Raw genomic sequence first — 14,919 nt, 5'->3', positions numbered from 1 at the left:
GCCTGCTGTTGATGGACTGCTCAAGAGTTATTTTGGGCTTATAAGACTAAAAGACTAAAATGGACTGTCAAGCAACAGATTGGATTTAGTGGGCTGGGCTCTCCAGAGTAAAGACTTGAAGCAGTGTGGAGCTCCAAACATTAAAAAGAAACTCTATTAAAACTTGTTAATGTAGTTTAACTTTATCTATAGATTAAATATTATATATGTTAACAAAAAAAGCATGAACACATAACCAAACAAATATTTCAAACATTTATATTTGTAACTTTGCTAGAAAAGAATATCTAGAATCATCAACATTTTTTTTTTTTTTTTTTTTGTAAAAGTGGGGACCCAAAATTCACAATCACCTTTTAACTACATTCCAATATTCAACACCCCCTTCTAGACCCATTAGTGGCCAAGAATCATCATCATTCATCAACCATTACAACCCACAACTCTAAACCAATATTTTCTCCTGTTTGTTAACCAATATGGTTCACAATGTCACCAAAAATTTGATTGTGAGTGTATATATAATCATAATAAGATGAGTACCATGTGGTTGATAACATGCCTCAATGAGAAAGAAACTGCCAAGGTCCAATCTTTGTCAAACTGTCCAATACCATTTGCACCACCACACACATGTACCACAATCCTGACCTCACAAAGTTCTTGATAAGCTACATATTGCTCATTTTTTACCATTTATTGATACCCATTTATGAATATGGTGTTAACTTGTTAAGTATTTATGTACACAAGTTGTTTTCAATCAAGAACATCAATAACTGGCATGAACATTAATTCAGTTCAACCTTATGCAACAAGAGTGGAATGTGCATAGTTTTTTTTTTTGGGTGAATTTTAAGGTTTTTGTTTATTTTTATGTGTAGGGCATGATTGAGGTGCCAAATCATCAACATGGTGGATGTTTATCAAGAGGGTGGTGAGCTGCCCATGACACTTCACATGCCTGCTACTAAAAAGGAGCTTACCTCTGATGCCATGAAGAGAATTAGTGAATGGTTTGCTTTCTAATCTCTGTCTACTTACTTTTTAGTGTTTGTTTGGTATGAAAATCCATGAGAGTTTACTAAATATAGTAAGAATCATTGTAACACGTTATGCAAATCCCTCATTGTATGTTCGTCCACAAGAGAGATACTGGCCCACATTGGCGGATCTTGAACTTAGTTTTGGTAAAATCAGAGGGGGGCCGCACTTAAAATCAGAGAGATACTTGGCCAATATTTTACACTACATAAGAAATTTTTCGGTAAAACTTGCACTACAAAACGAAAGGCCCGTGAAAAGCTCCACCTTTGCTAGGCCACGAGAAATGCCCAGTCTCGAATATCATCTAACGCGTTTTGGGCGTAGTGATTGTGGATGAGAGGAGAATCATAGTTAAGCATGCTCGGTGGGGGTAATCCATCCAGGGCGGATGACCTTCATGGAAGCCTCCACTCGAGCAACCAAAAAAAAATATATTGAGCTCTTTGTGGGTAAAACGGACAATATTGGTTGGTATAAGAGGCCGGATGTTACAATCATAGAGGAGAATCTTTGAAGACCCCTAACATTTTTTATTCAAAATTTTCAGGATTTCATCACAAGATGTCCCAAGTGATGTTATTGTTAGTGTAGGAGGTGTTTCTTTTCCAACACACAAGGTACACTTTTTTGTATTCTCTTGTTGTAACTTATAACTCACATTTTAATATAATTTCTCAACTTCTTGTATGTAAAGATTCAAATTTGGTTTTGAAACATCAGTTTATTGGGTGCAGTTTGCTTTAATCTCAAAGTGTGGTTACATAAAGAAACTGTTATCCGACACCAAAGACGCCGATCTTTCTGTAGTCGAAATCCCCGATATCCCAGGCGGGCCCGAAGGATTTGAACTCGCCGCAAAGTTCTGTTACGAAACACATTTAGAATTATCTTTAGACAACATTGCAATGGCAAGATGTGTGGCAGAATATCTTGAAATGACCGAAGAATACGCAGTAGGGAACCTTGTATCGATAACTGAAGGGTACTTGAACAAAACCGGGCTTCAAAACTTATCGGGTGCAGCTTCCATTTTGCAGTCATCAGCAAATCTGTTACCGGTGTCTGAAAAAGTGAAACTGATTGATCGTTGTGTAGACACTATCGCGTGCATGGTGACCGATGAAAGTCAAGTTTACGTTGTTGATTGGTGGGCTGAAGACTTGATCGGTCTTAGAATTGATATGTTTAAACGGGTTCTTCTTGCTTTAGTTTCGAGGGGGTTCAAACAGTTTGCGCTTGGTCCGGTTTTAATGCTTTACGCGCAAAAATGTCTTCGAGGTTTGGTAAGATCCCTTGCTTGTATGTGCATCGAACTTGACTGCATTTTGGTTATAAGCTTTCAGATTGTTTTCAGTGCGTTGGAAATTTTGACGCGTTTACTAGTTAATGGGTCGATGTAGATTGTGTTTTTATTTCAAACGGTCGAAAAAGACATAAGTTTGCTAAAAGGGAACCAGTCAAATGTGTGAAATGGTAGAAGTCGCCAAAAAGTCTATTTTTAATGCATACATGATACAACCTCTTAAATCAGTTTTATTTCTAGTATTATTATTATTGTATATATTAAAAAGGAACTAACCTGAATAGTAAACGATTTTTATAAGTATTTACTTAAACTTTTGAGTAAAATGTCATTAGGTTTGGTCAGTTTTGCGACTTTCGTCCAAATGTTTGTTCTCTTCATATGGATCTAAAAAGTTTGAAATCATGTCATTTGCCTAAAAAGATAATTTTTAATGCATACAACCTCTTAAATCAGTTTTATTTCTAGTATTATTGTATATATTAAAAAGGAAAAGTTCGGAATAGCAAACAATTCTTTAAACTTAAACTCTTTAAATAATATTTAATTTATCATTTAATTCTGCGTTAGTTTTTATGATTTTCAATCGATGTAAAACACATGTTGATTATTATACCGAGTGCATGTACGCCACGCCGCCACGGTACCAGCAGGGGCGCAACTTCTAGTGGGCGGGAGGGTTCGTATAGAAAATTTTGGGTATATACGTTTTTGACCCCCCCCCCTCGGTTTTATAGAAATTTTTGGGCATATACGTTTTCGACCCCCGAGTTAGAAATCTCAAGCTTCGCCATTGAGTACCAGTACGTAAACGAACCGAAATCTCGCCGCGAAGCGCGGTGAATCCCACTAGTTTTATACTATTACCGTATAGTTACCACCAAATATTGAACACATTTTCATTAATCAAACAGGACTTCTACTCAAAATCAAGGAAAAATCTTGACCCAAAACAAGAACATGAGAAGAGGATTATTTTAGAGACAATAGTCGGCCTCTTACCGCGCGAAAAGAATGCAATGTCGATAAGCTTTCTTTCAATGCTGCTTCGGGCTGCCAAACATCTAGACACGACGGTTGCGTGCAGGCTAGATTTGGAGAAACGAATGGGCTTACAACTTGGGCAGGCGGTTTTAGAGGACATATTAATTCCTTCATTTTGCTTTGATGGTGACACATTGTTTGATGTTGATACAGTGCAACAAATCATGATGAATTACTTTGAATATATGTCTAAGGATTCGGGTGATATGAACCACGCTTATCCGTCCCAAAGTGACAATGAGAACGTCGGCATGCTGATGGAAAGCTTTCTTGCTAAAATAGCGTCTGATCGGAATTTGTTGGTTTCGAAGTTTATAAACTTTGCTGAGTGTATTCCGATGGAGGTACGGGTGACAGAGGATGGAATGTATAGAGCTATTGATATTTACCTGAAGGTATGATCTAATTTTCATATTTTGTTACCATTTACAAATTACATGTATATATGATAACTTAAAGGGCAATTCGGAAAGGTTTGTTTTTCCCTTAAGTTTCGCTAGTTTTGCAACTTTCGTACAAAGGTTTGTTTTCCCGCATTTGGATCCAAAAGGTTTGAAATCTTGCCATTTTCATATGGCTCGTTAACTCCGTCCATTTTTCTCCATTAAATCAGTGGTATTTTCGTCTTTTTTGATAACTTAGGAATCAAGAATACGAAGGTACGAGCCTATAGAACAGATCCTGTTCAAGTAAGGTCATAAAAAAATGTACCCAAGAAGTCTTTTTTGATAACTTAAAAGGCAATTCAGTATTTTCTCTTGATGTACAAGCATTTAGCATAATGTACAAGTATTCAAAAAAGACGAAAATACCCTGACTTAATGGAGAAAAATGGATGGAGTTGACGAGCTAGATAGAAATGGCAAGATTTCAAACCTTTGGATCCATATGCGAAAAAGAAATCGCAAAACTGGCCAAACCTCATGAACGAAAATGGCATTTTACTCAACAAGAGAAGAATGTATATTAATGGTCCAGTTATTTCTCAACTTCATATGTATTTCTACATCTAGAGTTGCAATTTGACCAAATTATTATGTTCAAATCTTTAGGCTCATCCTGCTATAAGCGACATGGACCGAAAAAAGGTCTGCAGTTTAATGGACTGTCAAAAGCTATCACGTGAAGCCCGAGCCCATGCAGCCCAAAACGAGAGGCTTCCGGTTCAAACTATGGTTCAAGTTCTTTACTACGAACAACAACGTTTACGCGAAATGGACAGCAGCAGCCCAATCACTGATCTTGTAACATCCCACACTACCCTCGAATCTCAAAAATCAGTATCAGATGAAATCTCGCGCTTGAAAAAAGAAAACCAGGAGCTGAAATTCGAGCTTATAAAGATGAAAACACGATTGAAAGAGATCGAGAAGTCAAATGTTAATAAACCGAAGGGAAACAATGCGAATGAAAGCGGTGGTAGTAAGGGTAAGCCACCGTTGCCTAAAAGGTCGTTGATAAGCTCGGTAACGAAAAAGCTTGGGAAGATCACACCTTTTCTTCATGCTGATGGGTTTTTGCCTTCAAGTACTAGAGGCAGGAATAAACCGGATAAAGATAGAAGACATTCAGTAGCTTGATATGCTGTTTTTTGATGGTTTTAGTGTTGGTGCATATATTTTCATCAGTAAATAATTTCTGTAAAACACAATTTTACATGATATATCTATACATGGGAGTGTGTGTGTGTTTTTTAACTTTGAGAAAGTGTTACCGGAAAACTCATGGGACCCCGCCAACACCCTGCTAAGTGCTAACCAATGAGGTGACTGTTGTTATAAACTTAGGGTTATTGGATTTTATCACACCCATGACCCAACTATTGGCTATTGGCCGCTGTCACCTCCAACTATCACTTTGACGGACGTCACCCCCAACCTAACACTTAGTGTGTTCTGTCACCACGTCGTTAACTAATCACTAACTTTTGATAATGTTAATATACTTTTGGGGGTGTCACAGGGATCTTAGGACACCCCCAAAAGTATAGTAACATGATAAAAAATTAGTGATTAGTTAACGACATGGTGACAGAACATACTATGTGTTAAGTTGGAGGTGGCGGGTGTCAAAGTGATAGTTGGCGGTGGCAGCGGCCAATAGCCAATAGTTAAGGGTGATAAAATCCAATAACCCATAAACTTATGGAATGAAGTTGCTAGTTTCCAAGCTCAATTGTGTAGATTGTGATATTCAAGTGTCTTAGGCATAAAGGAGCCACAATGATCCATTTGGAACTTGGTGGTTAAACTATACTGTAGGTGGTCTTGCGAAAAAATAGCTTGACGTGAGGATAACAAAAACTTCACACTTCCCTATCTTCGTAATTTTGTCTATACAAAAGAACAAATGTAAAACAAAACGATCGTCTATTCAAGAAAAAGATTTTTGACAAGTTAATTGTTGCTAACGGGTCCAAGAGCCTCGTTTTTAAGGTTAGCAACATAGCATCGACGTTCAGCTTGAAGATTTCAATCAAAATGGTGTTCAGAATTTCGATTGTTGCAAAAGGTTTTCCACAATGCCGATCATTCCAACCCATAAAAAAGTTGGTGAAAGAGTAAGGGTTTATGCATAGGCAGTTTAAAAGTAAACAAACTGTTTGTTTAGCTAAGCAAATATAAACACCCTCAAAACACAATAAGTAGATAAACAATTTCAATAACCAGTGCTTAAATAGTTGGCTCTCGTTACGTCCAAACATGCAAAATCACAGGCCAGTTTATGATCATTGTCAACTAGAGCAAAAAAAAATTATCAAACATACCTGCAACCAGTGCACTAAATAAAACCTCATACCTACTTTCTTCCTCTGTTCAGCCTCTGCAAGTGGTAATTAAGTGTTCCCCATGGTTTTCTTTTTTTGCCCATCTGCAAAACGAGAGAAATTAAGTACTAAATAAAAGTCAAACGTCTCAAAGTATTAAGGTAACTGTAATAAATATAATCAGTGTAAGATAATCAACTGTAATTATATACGCTGTTGGAGATGATCTTTGAATAATCCTTTATTGTTTGAGTTATAGGAATTAGAAAATCAGTGAGCGTTTGACAAAAATTTACTTTTAATATAGAAAATTGGATTTTAATAATCCCAACTTTGACCTATTGACCCGGATTAACCCCAACTCAGAAAATGTTTACATACAGTCCCAACTTTGAACAAATATTTCGTCACTAATCCCTTACTAACTGAAAGTTAAACTAGTTAGTTTGTGGCTTTGTGCTGACATGGACTACTTATGTGGCAAAAAAAGTCAAAGTTTTGATGATGTTGGCTGCTTATGTGGCAAACTTTTGATGACATGGATAGCTTATGTGGCATGTGTTAACTTTCAGTTAGTGTGGGATCGCTAGAGGAAAATATGTTCAAAGTTGGAACTGTTGGTAAACATTTCCTGAGTTGGGATTAAAATCCAATTTCCCTATTAATAAACCAAACGATAAAATGACCAAAAATGACATTCTTGTGAAAAGAAGGGTAAATAGGTAATTTTGTTTTGCCCTTCAATAATCAGTTTTGTTGCACTTGGTATAGATTATAGAAACTGATAATCTGAAGCGAAAAATGTTTATCTAAACTTTGAGAACCGATCACTAAATATTCAGGTTAAGAACTTAAATCCAAACACCCCTCAGGTGTCGTGTATTTGCTAATTCACACCTGAGTCTCCATGCACGAAGCGAGTAATTGGCGTTGACGAGTGCATTTTTCATCAACGTTATGATTAAGGGACAAACACCCAAGATAACTCAGCATGTCCTTCATACAAGGTTTTGCCAGACCACCAAACTTCTTTGCATTTATATGTAGCTCACCAGCCTTTTTGCCCATGTTTTTCGAGTACGATCTGTAAGATGATCGAATAACAAGACTTTAGGTATTTAAATATCGATAAAAAGACCATTAAAAAGCTGTGGCAGATGAGCATTCAAATTTCAACAGGTTCTACAAAGACCTACCGCAGACTTATATATATATGGGGGTTGGTTGACGTACGATATTCCTTAACATACGCTGCGTACGAGATGAAATTGCGCACATTATAAAACTCAAAACCCTAATCACGCATGTTGAGAAAACATAATCAGGCATGTTGAAAACCATAATCACGCATGAACATAATCACGCATGTTATAAAACTAATCATGCATGTTATTATTTCATCTCGTACGTATTGTACGTTAAGGGATATTGTATTTTACACTTTCACTATATAGAGGAAGGTTAACGTACAAAAGCTCTTAACTAGAGGTGGCAAAATGAATGGGTTGGATTGTATTGGTTGTTGGGTCAGGATGGGTTTGGGTTAGAATGAGTTTGGGTCAAGATGGGTTGAGAATAAATCAATAATAATAAAAACTGAAAAAAATTAAAAAAAATTAAAAAAAATTAAAAAAACGAAAAAAAAAATTAAAAAAAAGGAAAAAGAAATAAAAAAAATTTAAAAAAACGATCTGCACTTTTCCTGCATAACATAACTGATTTTATGATGTACCTTCGATCTCAGCTTAATACATTTGAACAGTTAAATATATAAGCAGATTAGTATGCAGAATAATAAAACAGGTTGTTTCATTGTTGTCTCAAAAAATTGTTTCATGAGCAGTTGTATATATGTCATGTACCAGTTAAGTAATTGGCATTTGCTGATACTTGAGAAATCTTGATGAATACTTGGCTAACTTTAGTTTTGTACAAAAACTTATGGATGTGTAGCGCTACCGGCGTATAGTGCTTTGCTCAATCTTTGTCAAATTTCATTAATAAGATATAGATCAACACATTAAATAGGTTACCACAGGAAGTGGAGTGGGTGTCGTGGTGCTTGTAGGTGGTGGTTCTGCTTCGTTTAGGCACGGGTAACGAGTTGACATATGAACAGAGAGGTTGAGATATGCGATTCAGAAAACTCACGGACTCGTATCAGTGGTTACGGTGTTCATCACTCATCAGTGGTGGTTGGGTGTCATGAAGATGGTCAGAGGTGCTTGGTTGTTCGCTTCTAGGTACGGACAAACACTTGGTACTGACCAGGCCTGGACCTAGTGTTGCGGGTCGGTCAGGTAACCAATAGAGGACCCAGGGCGATAATGTGTTTGTAGGAGATGGGTACATCAGACTCAGCTGTCACATTGGAAATCAGCCATGAAAGCAATAAAATCATATGTCAAAGATTTAGGATCCTAATGTGATCCCATCATACTAACCAACACAACCCAAATACAATCTGTAAGCTAAAACCCCACAATAAAACAAAGCAAGACAAACTAACAAATCCACACGACAGTCGGCAACAAAGCGAAAAAGAAACCAAATTTAGGATCCTAATGTGATCTCATCATACTAACCAACATAGGGTCAAACCAACACTCGAACAGTAACTCCATTTTCAGCCATCAACAAAAGTTAAAGCAAATTAGAGGGCAAAACAAGACCAGAACATGTAGAAACTTGCTTAAAGCAACAACCACATTAACCTCAATCAATCATACCACAAACTACAGTTTCCCAAAACAAGAATCTAAGTATCCAACAACTCGGGTAGTACAAAACTACAAAATCCCAATGTGAATCCATCAAACAAGACAACATACAACTCAAACGACATCCAACCGTCATGAATATTCACGGATTCCTAACTAGGGTTTCGATGCGTATTTGAAATTGAACAATTAAGAAGAAGTTTCGAATGCATAGTGAATTTACAGAAAATAAATCAACCAAAAGTGAAATTCATACCTTTCAATCGATCAAGAAGTGTAGAATAGATTGTTAATAGGTTGATTTAAGGGAGTATTTGGGTAGAAATTGAGAGCGTACTGGTAGAGTAGAAAAGATGAGAGCGTAGATGAGTTGTTAGGGTAAAAAAGATATTGGCCCATCCTTCCTGACCCATTCTCTTTTTCTTAATGGCTCATCCTGACCTGGTCTGTTTTAATTCTGATTTTCTTATTACCCATCTAGACCCATTAATAATTTTAATCAACCCAAAATGACCCAGCAGCTTAAAATTAAAGTCCAAATTGACCCAAGTTTAGGTATTTGGGTAGAAATTGCCAGGCCTAATATATATGAATACATTATTTCCAAACATAAAAAGTTCATTCAGCAAAATGCTCAAAGCATTCTCTTAAATTCAGCAGCAGATAACAACTATTATAGCTTAAGAAACTTAAATTGCTGACTCCACATCATCTCACTGGCTTGGATTTAAAAGGAGAGAGATGCACAAAAGCGACGAGGTCTAAAACCGAGGCACAAAGCACAAAAGCAGTGGGCTTTTCGTATTAAGGCGCAATGTGATTACAAGTTTTTTTATATATCACATAGGTTTTTAGCATCCCTTTTCCAAAATATAGCTATAAATAAGGTTTATATATAACTATAACTTTACCTACATGTACAAGCCAAAAAACCTATTGAACAACAGTACAACACTTTGATGCATAAAAACACTCAAAGTACAGAAGCGTGCGCCTCAGACCCCGAAAACTGCGCTTTTCTTGAGCTTTGTGGAAAAGGCACGCCTCGGGTGACATAAAGCGCTAATGCCTGCGCCTTGTGCCTCAGGCGTGCTTTTTAAAACCCAGCTCACTAGTGATTTGTACCATGCCATAGATAATTTCATAAGCATCCTTCTTAACACTACTAACATGCATAATCAATCATCATGCACGCAAACGTACAGATTCATGTGTCCGCTATCGATCAACAAGTGACAATGACCACTAAAAACATCTGGTACACAGCACTTCACTGTGATATCGTGCGATTCAAACAAATCATGAGCAAAAGAAAATAACTTTTTCTCTATTTTTAATGCTTTTAGTTACGCCCTGGCATTTCTAGAATGTAAATGTTATCTCGTAAAGATTGTCATTCAAATCATAGTTATTAAAGGCACTAGGCGCACTCAAGGCGCGTAGGTCTCGCCTGAGGCCTAGGCGCAAGGCGCAAAAAAGGCGAGGGCCTGAGGAAAAAAAAGCGCACAATGAAAAAAAGTTTAAAATATTTTATGTATTAGAGAATTAATTCTATTCTTCAAATAAAAAAAACTAAAGCTATTATATGACATTTAATATCATCTGTTTGGTAGCAAAAGTTCCGTTTTCCTTATATAAAAGCAGAAATCTGGCTAAAATCTTGCCGGAATTTAGAGAATTTGGCCAGAAACTCTCCGGAATCTAGGAATCTCGTCGAAATTTGTGCCTGAACCATCACCTAGAGAATTAAAGCGCAAATGCCTGACTTAAAGCGCAATGGTCTCGCCTAGCTTGGAAAATGGGCCTAGGCGCAAGAGGCGATGACTTTTAATAACTATGATTCAAATGACTTCTAAGGAATCCAATTTCAAATGTTTGAAGGACGATGTGCCGTGTCGCATTTTGTTTCATCATCTAGCGTTATCTAACTTTACTTGTACTTTTTCGTCAACTAACCATATATAGTCAAATTCAACATCGTATTACAAACAATGAACACCGGAACGTCCTCGAGTCCTACATTCTAACTTTAGTTCATCAAAACTACAAAAACCTAAGTCAAATTCAAAACCTTAGATATGTGATTGTTAAAATCACAAAATCTGGTGATTCAGCAATCACTAAACTTCAAAACTGAAACATAATTCGCGTAATTAACAAAAGTGTTCACTTAATCTATTCAACTTTCTGATATCATAATTAAACACATTCCTATCGATTCGAATGTCACCAAAACCCTAATTCCGTAAAACAAACTGAATCTAAAAGAGAAAAGCAACGTCTTAAGCATCAGTTCAATATAGAAATACTACAACGCGGATCGTAACAATACCATATACGATTACATCTAAACTAATTGGAATTAAAGAGTTCAATATTGAATCATGAAGTGAGTGCTTACGAAGAAAGGAGATACTTAGGTCTGAAAATCGGAAGAAAATACGGAGACTGGAACCTTGCGGCGGAGCGTCTGGTGGAGATCGTCGACGGCGAATGGTGGAGGCGGTAGGGATGGATGGAGTCGAGATGAAACAAATTAAAGATCACGAATTTCACATTAGACCTTCAATTTAGCAATAGTTACAATCATGGTCTTTTCTTTTTTCTTCGATAAATAAAGCATCAATCAATACGGATTTATCATTAAATGGATTTGCCCGCCAAACAAAAAATAAAGAGATTCGAGTAAGGGTGCAAACGACCCAAGTGGCTCAAGATAGGCTTGAGAAAAAGCTCGAAACGAGTCGAGTGTTATCGAGCCTGAGCTGCGTTTGAGCCTAAAATAAAGCTTGTTTATTTATCAAGTCCGAGCTCGAGCTCGAGCCTAACATGCGATGATTATAAGCTCAAATATTTCTTAGAAAACTATAGGGGGTTTTGGTCATTTACTCAAAGTTACTTTGATCATATGCTTTATAGAGCAGTTCACTTGATAGTCAGAAGTTCAAAGTTCAAGGACCATAAGTGTCAAGTTAGATTCTCGGTTTGTTAAAGTTTGTTAATAGTTGTTAACGTTCAAATCGGGGCTATATAAGCAGTAGATAGATCTCAGTTTAGGATTAATCATTTATGTAAACGTTTCTTGTAATTCGATGTATCAATTTTCATCTGATCATCAATAAGAGAATCATTGGTTTAAATCATTATTTCTAGTATCATTTATCACCACGTGACATGTGAAGCTCATCAGACTCGTCAAGCTTAGTGCGATATTACTATTTATTAATATTTAACTAGTCTTCCGCGTTGTGGGTCGCGGGCGTAAAACTGTGCTACCATCATGGGGTGGAGGGGGCGTAAAATTGTGCTAACTGAACTCCGATCAAAACCAGGGGAAAACGTAAAACAAAAACATGAATTTATAACACCAAGTGACCAAATGAAAACGTACATAAAAGTAAGGACGAAAATGTATTATATTTGAACCGATGCATTTCAAGAAAAAAAAAAGCCACGTCGAAACATAAACCAATTGTATTTATACTGACACGTACATAAAAAATGCATGTAAAACTTCAGGGAGATATAACATTTTACAATGTTTCTAAAAAGTTAATTGGTTATAAGTGTCTTTCAACGGTACACACAAAAGACAAAAAGCTATAATAATAATAATAATAATAATAATAATAATAATAATAATAATAATAATAATAATAATAATAATAATATACAGACAAAGTAGATACTTTTCATTAGAGACTAACGAGCCGAGATCGAGCTCAATCTCTCATAAGTTAATCGAGCTCGAGTCTGGTTGGGCTCGGCTCGACTCGTTTGTACCCTAGTTTGGAGCCAATCGAGACTAAGGATATTGACTCAAGAAATAATGACGTTATAGAATTCAGACCTAACCATTAAGTAAGAAGTAATAGGAACGATGGAACCTGTGAATTCAAAAGATTTTAGTGAAAATGAATTCAAATTATTCATTGATCGAGATGGCGAAACCGGCCATATATCAATTAATCTATTCAGAAAAAGTTATGAACTAAAAATAGAACTAAGATTAAAATAATAAATATTCACATGCTAAACCTTTATTTTCTTGAATCGTTAAAATTGAAGTCGCGGCTAGAAGGATGCTTGAAAGAAAAAGAAAGTGTCAAAAGGAATAAAGATGTTAGAAAAGCCTCGTAAAAGCCAGGGGATATAAGTTTTAAGATAATATTTGATATCTAAAACCTCGTAAAAGTCAGTGGATATAAATTTTAAGAGAATATTTGATATCCAAAACCAAAGTGATCTCTATAAATTGTATATGATATAACATTGTATGTAGTGAATTTTTATGAGAACGGAAAGGGTATGGTCCCAAAAACCTTGCACAGGCGCATAGGACCATACCACAACCTTATCCCAAAACATCTTGGACAAAGACCCTGCGCAGCCGCGCAGCGGTCCTAAACAGGAATTGGGAAGAAACAGTTCAAAAACAAAGGAATATGGTGTAAGAAACCTTGCGCAAGATCACAGGACCATATCATAGTCTTATTCCAAGAACACCTTTAACAAGACCCTGCGCGGCTGCGCAGCGGTTCTGAACAAAGATATGGAAGAAAACAGTCTTCGATAAACCATGCGCCAGAGAAAGGAGAAACCAATATTTAATTAACACCCTTGTGCGGGCCCGCGCAAGGGAGCAGTTAGACTTGAAGATAAAATCCTAAACATCTCCGCGCGCCCAAAATCAGGACTTGAAAGCATCTTTTTTGTTACAACAGAAAAGACATGTGGCAAGGGCATAAAGGTTCACAGCTGTAGATCTTCTAGAAGACTTTCTAATGCATATCGTGCACAGCCATTCAGTTATAACCAACTATGACGTGGCATAATCTGGAACGCTCATCAGATCATGGGGATGGCACTCGTTTGAAGATTAATCTACAACAAACCTACTTTCCACGTGGCATCTCCCCAGCCGTCGATCACACTCAAGATCCGTGTATATGGATGTGACGTTAGTGATTGACGAAAAAAGGAATAACCGCTGACGGAAAATACCTTCCGTTACTTCCTCCGTCACACCAATTTCCCGCCAAACCCGGCTATAAATAAGACGTTACAGTTTTGATCTCACAAGTTACTCTCACTTCACTTTTACTACTTCTTCTTCAAGATCACTGTACTTATTCTCACGCCAGAGGGTGGTCACGGAGAGAACCCTCATTCTCCCCGTGGCGAGTCTAACGACTTTCTGTTTTGCAGTGATCACCGGAGAAGGAACCCAGCCAAACCCCCGAATCAGCGAGAGGATTAACCCTTTTTATGCAGAGACTAAACCCCTGATCTGATTAATTCCGGTCATTCTGATCACTGTTTCTTCAAGAACCATTGTATGTTGTGAATTTTCATGGGAACTATTTGATAACTAAAAACAAAGTGATCTCAATAAATTATATATAATATAACATTGTATGTTGTGATTTTTTACGAGAACCATTGTATGTTGTGAATTTTTATGAGAACAATAAATATAAAAAAATACACACGTGTAAATGCAGAGATAAAAATAATTGGCCCAAATAGAAAAAATGAGATAAATTAATGAAAAAAAGTATTTTGGTCTTTTAATAGAAGCTAGCGGGATTTAACTTGCGTGTTGTCATAAGGGTGCGATGAAAATTCAATCGGTAACGGTTTTGATTCGTTATGATATCGGCACATGCTACCAACGCCCCGTGACAGGTCGGACTAACTTTAAACAAAAGTTTAATAGAGATATAGACGATATTTAAAATAAAATTTATGTCGGTATCGGTTTGGTTCATTACAACACCGGTACGCAACGGATGCTTAGTATAACAACCGAAAGAGAAAACAAAAAAACTTATTATATGCCCAAAAAGATACCTAATCGTGTTTTTACATCAACCGAAAACCATAAAAACATATTTCAGTAACGCTTCGATAGTACCAATACAATATTCACTCAGAAACGACATCGTACCTATATTGTCATAACAAAAAAAGTAAATTCCACCACCCACGGTTTTAGTGGTGTGTATAATGTAATGAGAAAGTATAATGTACTTCAC

General features: G+C 36.6%; 2 protein-coding genes across 6 annotated transcripts; one reads left to right on the top strand and one right to left on the bottom strand.

Moving 5' to 3' along the window:
• Positions 1 to 393: 393 nt before the first annotated feature.
• LOC110908839 (BTB/POZ domain-containing protein SR1IP1) lies at positions 394 to 5,094 on the top strand. 3 transcript variants are annotated; one of them, XM_022153833.2, is made up of 6 exons: positions 394 to 586; positions 885 to 1,016; positions 1,595 to 1,664; positions 1,782 to 2,330; positions 3,265 to 3,789; positions 4,447 to 5,094. In XM_022153833.2, the coding sequence occupies exons 2-6, from the start codon at positions 913 to 915 to the stop codon at positions 4,972 to 4,974; spliced, it is 1,776 nt and encodes a 591-aa protein (XP_022009525.1). In that variant the 5' UTR covers positions 394 to 586; positions 885 to 912; the 3' UTR covers positions 4,975 to 5,094. The 3 variants fall into 3 exon arrangements, with proteins under 3 accessions (XP_022009525.1, XP_022009526.1, XP_022009524.1); XM_022153834.2 differs by lacking the exon at positions 394 to 586 and adding an exon at positions 632 to 731; XM_022153832.2 differs by lacking the exon at positions 394 to 586 and adding an exon at positions 645 to 782.
• A 921-nt stretch (positions 5,095 to 6,015) lies between these two features.
• Positions 6,016 to 11,440, bottom strand: LOC110908840. Of its 3 annotated transcripts, none has more exons than XM_022153835.2 (3): positions 11,283 to 11,440; positions 7,059 to 7,245; positions 6,016 to 6,265 (listed from the first exon to the last, which is right to left on the bottom strand). In XM_022153835.2, the coding sequence occupies exons 2-3, from the start codon at positions 7,227 to 7,229 to the stop codon at positions 6,194 to 6,196; spliced, it is 243 nt and encodes an 80-aa protein (XP_022009527.1). In that variant the 5' UTR covers positions 7,230 to 7,245; positions 11,283 to 11,440; the 3' UTR covers positions 6,016 to 6,193. The 3 variants fall into 3 exon arrangements, with proteins under 3 accessions (XP_022009527.1, XP_022009528.1, XP_022009530.1); XM_022153836.2 differs by having other exon boundaries at positions 11,298 to 11,409; XM_022153838.2 differs by lacking the exon at positions 11,283 to 11,440 and adding an exon at positions 9,138 to 9,235.
• Between the last annotated feature and the right edge of the window lie 3,479 nt (positions 11,441 to 14,919).

This window comes from Helianthus annuus, chromosome 7 (genome assembly GCF_002127325.2).
Source record: "Helianthus annuus cultivar XRQ/B chromosome 7, HanXRQr2.0-SUNRISE, whole genome shotgun sequence".
NCBI lineage: Eukaryota > Viridiplantae > Streptophyta > Magnoliopsida > Asterales > Asteraceae > Helianthus > Helianthus annuus.
This window is presented reverse-complemented; position numbering and strand designations above follow the sequence as displayed.

Coding starts and splice junctions, on each gene's coding strand:
- LOC110908840 (XM_022153835.2), bottom strand. CDS start 7,229: ATGGGCAAAAAGGCTGGTGAGCTACATATAAATGCAAAGAAGTTTGGT. Junction 6,266..7,058: donor CTTCGTGCATGGAGACTCAG/GTGTGAATTAGC, acceptor CTCGTTTTGCAG/ATGGGCAAAAAAAGAAAACC.
- LOC110908839 (XM_022153833.2), top strand. CDS start 913: ATGGTGGATGTTTATCAAGAGGGTGGTGAGCTGCCCATGACACTTCAC. Junction 1,665..1,781: donor TTTCTTTTCCAACACACAAG/GTACACTTTTTT, acceptor TATTGGGTGCAG/TTTGCTTTAATCTCAAAGTG. Junction 3,790..4,446: donor CTATTGATATTTACCTGAAG/GTATGATCTAAT, acceptor TCAAATCTTTAG/GCTCATCCTGCTATAAGCGA.